The sequence below is a fragment of the Mustela nigripes genome, chromosome 6 (assembly GCF_022355385.1).
Source record: "Mustela nigripes isolate SB6536 chromosome 6, MUSNIG.SB6536, whole genome shotgun sequence".
Lineage (NCBI taxonomy): Eukaryota > Metazoa > Chordata > Mammalia > Carnivora > Mustelidae > Mustela > Mustela nigripes.
The window spans coordinates 9,839,300-9,847,861 of record NC_081562.1 but is presented as its reverse complement, the minus strand read 5'-3'; the positions used below and the strand labels follow the sequence as shown (position 1 = coordinate 9,847,861).

General features: G+C 51.1%; 1 protein-coding gene across 8 annotated transcripts in view; it reads right to left on the bottom strand.

Annotated features, from left to right (window-relative positions):
• Positions 1 to 480: 480 nt before the first annotated feature.
• The window catches only part of PLA2G6 (phospholipase A2 group VI), a 60,063-nt gene continuing 51,981 nt past the window's right edge, over positions 481 to 8,562 (bottom strand). For 6 of the 8 annotated variants that reach the window (XM_059402020.1, XM_059402017.1, XM_059402023.1 and 3 more), the window contains 5 exons: positions 4,220 to 4,356; positions 3,673 to 3,827; positions 2,401 to 2,568; positions 1,452 to 1,525; positions 481 to 1,269 (listed from right to left, as the gene is read on the bottom strand). In XM_059402020.1, the coding sequence (XP_059258003.1) occupies positions 1,125 to 1,269; positions 1,452 to 1,525; positions 2,401 to 2,568; positions 3,673 to 3,827; positions 4,220 to 4,356 (679 nt within the window). In that variant the 3' untranslated portion in view covers positions 481 to 1,124. Of the gene's footprint in view, positions 1,292 to 1,451; positions 1,526 to 2,400; positions 2,569 to 3,672; positions 3,828 to 4,219; positions 4,357 to 8,562 lie in introns of all 8 variants that reach the window. The other 2 variants (XM_059402018.1, XM_059402022.1) reach the window with 2 other exon arrangements.

The window sequence follows — 8,562 nt, the reverse complement described above, 5'->3', positions numbered from 1 at the left end:
TCATGGCTCTCTGGTCTTCTGTCTGCCTAAGCCCCTCACGTCGCACCTCGAGGGCCGGGGCTCCACCATCAGCCGCTGCCTGCCCACCTCCGCTCATGCTGGCAGCAGGAGCCCTAGAGCCACACAGACCTGGGACAAAGCCTGGCCTCGCTCACAGGCTGTGTGACTATGCCCAAGCCCCCTACCCTCTCTGGGTCTCATCTCCTGCTCCAGCAAACAGAGCTCGCCCTCACCTACCATCGTGGGCAAGTGGGCTTGGCAGCTGCCTCTGAACAGCTTCACTTTTGGCCTGACCGGATTCGGGGAGGCCTGGGGAAGAAAAGTGGTGCCCCCCCCCACCTACTGGGGGAGTCACAGAAACAGAGCACTCATCCAAGGGGGCAGAGGACCATGGCAGTCAGGCTGAAGGGAGCTGGAGGGTGGGGTGGGGGGGACAGGGGGCGGATGGGAGCACTCATGGCACGGCACACATAACACAGGTGAACCGGAATCAAACCGTTTATTTCCAGTGGAGACGCCCTGGAGCCCCGCCCCCTTATGCACCACTTCGGGTTGGAAGGAATGGCTGAGGTTACAGGAGTGACCTTTGAGAGCCGAGGAGAGCTCCGGGGTGGGGCAGCTTGGAGGGGTGCAGGTGGCTGGGTGTGTGCTGAGGGGCAAAGTCAGATGCGGAATCCCGCTCCTGGAGCCCAGGATTCCCCTGCTGATGAGTGGGTCACAGCCTGTTTCTCTGACCGCAGTCCCCTCCAGGGAAGAGGGCAGAGGGCGGAGGGCGGAAGGGGTCTTGATGGGGGATGGGTAAGATCCCCTTAGTGTCTAAATCAGCAGGGCTCGGGGCTCAAGGGTCAGTTGTCCTTGGCTGGCAGGGAGAGGGCCCAGAGTGAGGCTCGAGGATTTCTAAGCCTAGAATGACAACAGGTGCCAGAAGGTGGGGATAGTGGGGTCAGGCCCTCGGGACCAGCCTCAGGCAAGAAGCCCAGCGCCCTCTGAGACCTGGTCTGGTCTGCAGACGCGGAGCCACCCTGGCCCTGTTCTGCCCAGTGGCACACCGGGTGGGCATCGCCCGGCCTCTTCATCAGGGGCTGGGTGGCTGTGATGACGTGGGGGTAGCTGGGAGCCCAGCCTCACGGTGAGAGCAGCAGCTGCACGAGCTTCTGAAACTCTTCCCGATGCTCGTGGATATAAACCTCAGTCTCCCACAAAGCGTTGACCAGCACTGCGTCGCTGACCTCGTCCAGCATGATGTCTGTCCCCAGCTGGGGGTTCAATCTGTCTGGGTCAAGGAGGAGGGCTGACCCCCGGAGGCTTGGCTTGGGTGGGGGACAGGAGTGAGGACCGGGGTGGGCTCGGGGTGCAGAGCAGCCGCGTGGGGAAAGGGGAAGTGGGCACAGAGGGCTGGGTCTGGCCAGGCTGGGGCAGGAGGCGGGGGCTGCTGCCGGCGGAGTCCTCACCTGAAGTACTGGATGTCAACCATCTCGCACCAGGCCCGGGCCCGGTCCACAGCCCGCCCATCCGGATCCGTGCACTGGCAAGAAGGGGTCTCTGTGAGCGTTCAGCACACACTATACCCCAAATCACTGCCTGGGGATCCCCAGGCTCTAGTCTGGCTTAGCCACCCCACCCCCAGCAGAGTCCCCCTGCCTGGGCTGCGGTGACTGTCCCAGCTGTGGAACAGAGGGGCGCGGGCGGCTCAGCAGCCCCTGACTGCAGGGGGAGAGGAGCAGGGGCTGAGTGGACAGGCCTCTGCATCCCGCCCCCTGCGGCTTGTGTCCCATGGCATATTCTGGGCTTCCACATGGGGCCGTGTTCAAAGAAAGGGCTTCATGGTTAAAAAACGCCGAAAGCAGGACGCCTGGGTGGCTCATTGGGTTAAAGCCTCTGCCTTCGGCTCAGGTCATGATCCCAGGGTTCTGGGATCAAGCCCCGCATCGGGCTCTCTGCTCTGCAGGGAGTCTGCTTCCTCCTCTCTCTATGCTTGCCTCTCTGCCTACTTGTGGTCTCTGTCTGTCGAACAAATAAATAAAATATTAAAAAAAAAAAAAAGGGGGCGCCTGGGTGGCTCAGTGGGTTACAGCCTCTGCCTTCGGCTCAGGTCATGATCTCAGGGTCCTAGGATCGAGCCCCGCGTCAGGCTCTATGCTCATCAGGGAGCCTGCTTCCCCCCCCCCCTCTGCCTGCGTCTCTGCCTTCTTGTGATCTCTGTCAAATAAATAAATAAAATCTTAAAAAAAACGCCGAAAGCCCCAGGGGTAGGTGGTCACTACGGGCCAACACTGAGATGGAATCGGGGACCCCCTCACCTCAGCGGGCTGAAGACCTTCAACAGAGCCTTCCTGACACCCAGGGTCCCAGAGACTGAGACCCAGAGGCCAGTGGAGCTGGGGAGCAGCCCGTACTCACACAGTCCACCACCATCTTGCCCAGTTCCTTGGCCCCAAAAACAGTCTTGGCCAGTTCCCAGGGATTGCTGGGACGGAATACATCCACACAGGTCACGGGCACCTGTGGGGACTTCCCAGTCCCCAGAGAGACCACGATGGAGAGCTTCTTCACCTTGTTGCGCTGACCCTGTTGGGGACAGGACAGGGGTAGTTGGAGGCGATCTTCCCGCCGGCAGACCCTTCCCCAGGTGGCAGGGGCAGAGTCTGTCCTGTCCCCTCCTTTGCTCCACAACAAGCTCCAACATGCTGGGCACCTCGGCAAGTTCCCCCTCCCGGTGGGGCTCATCCACCATAGGAGGCCACTCAGGTGATGAAGACCCTTCCCAGTCCGAATCTTGGAGTCCCTCCTCCTCCAGGAAGCCTGCCCTGCCCTGTCTGGCCCCTAGAGGGTGCCTGCCTCTGTGACCGCTGCTCCTGCTGTGTCACCCAGCGGCTGCATCTGGGGCTCCCTGATGACCATGGTGAGAACCGCAGCCAGCAAGGCTCTGGCACCCTAGGGGTAGGCAGCGTCCTATACATTTTACAGAAAAGCACGCAGGTACCTCATGCCGGTCCCCACGCTGGTACCATCATACCCCACACAGTGGCTGGAGTGAAACACAGGCAGAGGCAGGACCCTAACCCTGCAGCCAGAGCCCTAAGCCTACATCCCGGCGCTGATGCTAACACGCATGGGCCTTGCCCCACCTCTGCGCTAAAAGCTCCTCCGGCCAAGGGCTACTTCTGTTCCTTGGGATCACCGACTCAGCACTGTCCGCCCCTGGAGGCCTCTTGCAGGGGCCCTTTCTGAGCGCCCTGGTCTCTTAGCAGAGGCGGTCCTGCTCCAGGACTCCCGCACAGCCCTCCACCACAGCACCCGAAACCCCTGGGGTGGCATTCACAGTCTCCCCACACGAGCTCCCCAAGGGCAAGCATGTGTCCCCAGGCTCGCAGAGTGGCCAGCACTGATGTTGGCATGTCCTGGTGTGCCCGCCGCCCTCCCTCCTAGGCGCCCCTCACCACTCATACCAGATTGGGCCTCAGAGTCCCTCTGATTAGCTCAGAGCTCCGGGCCATCACCCATTGTGCGGGTTCAAGTGTGAGACAGAGCTGTCGTCCCACGCACCAAATCAACGGGCGTAAGAATCAAAGCCACGTGCTCTCCTAGCTGGCAATCCTTTGCAAGATTTGCTCAAAGAGATCAGCTCCCGCAGCCGGTCATGTCCAGCCCCCTCGAGCTGGAGGCTCTCACCTTGCGGATCATGTCCTGGTTGTACTCATGGATCTCGGTCATGGCATCCAGCGTGGGGTTGTTGGCCAGCAGTCCGCCGTCCAGGAAGCGCCCATTGGGCCGGAAGTAGGTGGGGGCTGCCCCACTGCTCCGGGCAGCCCGCCACACCAGCTGCTCTGGGGGGTGGGGTGAGGGAAGACGGTGGCCCAGTGGCACCAGGGGACTGGTACGAAACCCACGCGCTGCAGAGCTCCGTGTGCGTGTGGGTCTGTGGGTCTGCAGGGAGAGGGAGAGGCGGGGAACTCTTCAGAAGCACGACCCACAGTTCGTGCCCTCTAGCCCTGCTGTCCGTTGGAAGGCAGGGTACAAGGTGGGACCTCCCGGGGACTCCTTTAGCCTGCCCGAGGCAGGAGAGCCCCCCAGTTCTGCCTGCCCTCAGCGACAGACTCAGGGCAGTGGCTGGGATGCTTGGGCCAGGGGGACCCCGGGAGCAAGCTTACGACTCCAACCCTCCACCCGGCAGCCCCTTAGGCTTGTTTCCTGCAGATACATCAGACATGGTTTTAACCTGAGGGCTGAGTTGGAGGCTTGAGGTTAATATTCTGGCTGAATCGAGGCTCCCGTACAGACTCTGGAGCATCATAATTCCGAAAGAGGTGGAGTTCAGCAGGTTGCCGATCAGACAGCGTCCCTGTCAGCATCACCCTGGGTAGGAACAGGGAGAAGGACAGCTGGTCACCAACTTGGCCACCCCTGAAAATCCACGCTGGCAAGTTTCATCCACATCACCGAAGGCATCATCCTTAAACCCAGCGATCCTGCCCCTGGGAGTTCATCCTAAGACATGCTTGTGCGCGCAGAAGATGGGCACACGCGAAGTTATTAACAGGTCTGTTCAAGCAAACTGCTGGAAACAGCAGAAATGTCCATCAGCGGGATGTTTCAATGGCTCCTCTACCCCAGGGGGTCTGTGTCACTGCGGGATGACCGAGGAAGCAGTTTATGTACAGATGGGCAGTGAGCCCCGAGGTTTATGGTCAAGTGCAAAAAGTAAAGTTTAGGATAGTATGTGTAGTATTATTTAAAAACAAAATAATATTATTTAAAAACAAAATAGGTATCACCATACTGAGGTACCTATTTGCTTGGTCAGAAGGACCCATGAGCGGAACCTAGGAAACAGTGAGGGGCCTCTGGGGCACGGGACAGCTTGGTGGCTGCAGCCCCCAGACAGCAGTGGGAGGAGGCTTTTCACCAGGGCACCTTTGATTCCTCATCAGTGTTTCACAATATGAGCCTGTAACCTATTAGAGAAGACTCCCTCTTATCTCAAAAGACAAAAAATCCTTAAATACTGCAAGAAATGGGGACTGGCACAGCCCCCTTGGAAGCTAATATCTACTAAGATCTTACAAATCTCTGAGAATTTCATCTGAGAATTCCATTTTGGAAAATCTATCCCTAAGGAAGAATCTGAGCTATAGTAAGAGCTCCTTTTGTTTTGTTTTTTTAAAGATTTTATTTATTTATTTGACAGAGAAAGACACGAGAGAGGGAACACAGGCAGGGGGAGTAGGGGAGGGAGAAGCAGGCTTCCTGCCAAGCAAGGAGCCCAATGTGGGGCTCGATCCCAGGACCCCAGGATCATGACCTGAGCCGAAGGTAGATGCTCAATGACTGAGCCACCCAGGCACCCCTACAATAAGAGCTTCTTGTATAAGCTATTCAGTACAACGTAATTTATTACAGTAAAAAATGAACCGATCTAAATGGTAACAATAGAGGGGTGCCCAGCTGGCTCAGTCTGAAGAGCATGTGACTCTTGATCTCAGGGTTGTGAGTTTGAGCCCCACATTGCTTACAGTGATTACTAAAAAATAAATAAATAAACTTCACAAAATAAATAAATGGTACCAATAGAATGGGTAAGTAAAATGTTTTGCACCTATTCCAAATTATACTAGCTGACTAATAAAGAAAAATATATTTGTTAAATTGTAAAGAAAAATATACATGAAAGGGGACAAAATCTACTTCTGCATAGGAAAAAAAAATAGCTTTCCATTTCTGGGAACACTGTGGAAAGCTTATCTGAACAACTTCCCCACTGAACAAAAAATAAAATGCTGGAAAAAATATTTTGAAAAATCTCTCCTCAAAATACAGAAGACCGGGGGTGCTGGGGTGGCTCAGTTGGTTAGGTGTCTGACTCTTGATTTCAGCTTAGGTCATGATTTCGGGCTCATGAGATCAAGCTCCACATTGGGCTCTATGCTCAGTGGAGGTCTGTTTGAGATTCTCTCTCTCCCTCTCCCTCAGCTCCTACCCCCTGCACTCTTTCACTCTCTCAAATGAATAAATAAAATCTTTTAAAAAGGGGGGATGCCTGGGTGGCTCAGTCAGTTAAGTGTCCAACTCTTGATTTCAGTTCAGCTCATGATCTTGGGGTTATGAGACCGAGCCCCGCATCAGACTCCATGCTCAGTGTGGGGTCTACTTGGGATTTTCTCTCTCCCTCTAAATACATAAATAAATAAAATCTAAACAAAGCAAAACATACACACACACACACACACACACACACAAACACAGAAGACCTAACAAGATAGAAAGAAAGTAACCCAGGGAAGCTCGGCGGATGAGCAAGAACCCAGAGAGGTAAGTGGGGCCCAGACCCAGGCTTGACCTGAGGCAGTTGCAAACACAGTAAACCTGAGCTTCAGTATTGATGCTCTCATGGAGCCAGGGGGACAAAAGTCAAAAGCCCAGGATCCCACATTAGGGTGGGATCCCAAAGGACTACACTCTTGGAATAAGAGTAAACCAGAAATAAACATGCCCCTCCCTCACCCCGAGGCTATGAGGAAAGTTACTTTGGCATTGGATAAAGGAGAGAGAGCAGAAAAAAAAAAAAAACCCTGAAAATGTATAACCATAAGCTAACCTTTGGTAATCTAAATTTGTATCACCTGTGGGGACGTCCCCAAACCTTCATGCCAAGAATTCAGGTATAGGGGCCCTAGATGGCAGGGTACCTAGGTACCTGGAAGAGACAACACAAAACACTCTGGAGGAAGATACTCTCATCCTAGACCTCAAAGAATCTGCACATATTATTTTTCAATACTAAAGAACACCACACAGTTCAAAGGCAGTGGGAGAGGAGGTGTAGTACATGATGAAATAAAATCATAAATGAAAACCAGTATAAACCAACATAAAACAGCAAAACAAACACTGCAGATATTTGAGTCCTTAAACAAAGATTATAAAACAAGCGATGCTTACAATATTAAGACATCAAAGCTAAGATTATAAAACAAGCTATGTTTACAATATTAAGACATCAAAGGCCAGTGTGATAGTATCTTCAGGGAATAGGAAACTATAACTAATGACCTAGAAGATTTGAAGAAGAACCAGAGTATTGCTAGAAATTAAAAAGTAAAAAGCAATGAATTTTAAAAATCAATGGATGGGTTAAGTGGAAAATTAGATAAGGCTAAAGAGAGAATTTATGAATTGGAAAATAGGTAAGAAGAAATTTGTCTACAAGGCAACAGAGAGAGATAAAATGTTAGAATATACAAGAGAAGTTACAAGACATGGAAGACAGAAAAGGTCTAGCATATGTTTAACTAGAGTTCCAAAAGGAGAGGAGAGAGAAAACTCAGAAGAGGCAAAGGTTGAAGGGATAACAACTCAGGTTTCCAGAACTTAAGAAAGGCAAAATCCAAAGATTCAAAACTAAAAAATCCCATGCAGGATAAACTGGAAACACCTGCTATCTAGATATATCATAGTATAATGGTAGAACACTAAAAGCAAACACATCAATAAAAACATCCAGAGAAAAAAAGATCAATTACTTTCAAAGGAGTAACAGACTGAAACTGACTTTCCAAAGCTAAAAGATGATAGAATGATACCTTGCATGTTCCCGAAGAAAATCATCAGTCTAGAATTCTATACCCAGCAAGAATCAGAAGAAAATAAAACCATTTTCAAACAATTCTGCTGGCAGAGAATTCACCACCAGTAGTCCCTCTCTAAGGAAAAGTCAAAAGACTATATTTCAGGCAGAAGAAAAGTGGAAATCTGAGATGCAAGGAAGATGGCAGAACAAAGAAGTAAGAGACATCTACCCGCACACATATACACATGCATAGACACACACAGCCAACTGTATGCTGGAGGCAGCTCATACTGGCTTGTAAGAACCTATTGCTAAATCCCATAAGGTGGTTGTTAAAGTGCTGGTAACTTGAAATTGGCCATGGTGGGAGTATTTAAACCATGGGACTTAGTGAACACTATAAATCAGGGCTTCTTCCCCCAGAGATCTGTCTCCCCAGCATACTAATGGACAAATCTAAATGAAAACAAACTTTGAAAGATAATAATAATGTCTTATGAGCTTAAAAAAACAAGACAGACTTAAAATCAGGAAAACACCTATAGATATGATGGAATTAAATTATTTTAAAAGGCTTGATTATCTGAGGGAAGGCTAATGGTATCAATTAAATTTAGGCTTTCATAAGTTAAGCATGCACTACAGGAAAAAGAAATGAGTGCACAAATTTCAAACCATGGGGGAAAATATAATGATCAAAATTATTCAGTAATTCTAAGGCACCTGAGTGGCTCAGTCATTAAGTGTCTGCCTTCAGCTCAGGCTATGATCCTGGGGTCCTGGGATAGAGCCCCATGTTGGGCTCCTTGCTCAGCAGGGAGCCTGCTTCTTCCTCTCCACCTGCCATTTCCCCACTTGTGCTCGCTCTCTTTGTGTCACATAAATAAATAAATAATAACATAAATTTAAAAATCTTAAGAAAATAAATAATAAATAAACAAATAAAACATAAGGACTCAAGAAGGCTGAATTAAAGGGTGAATACAGATACACCA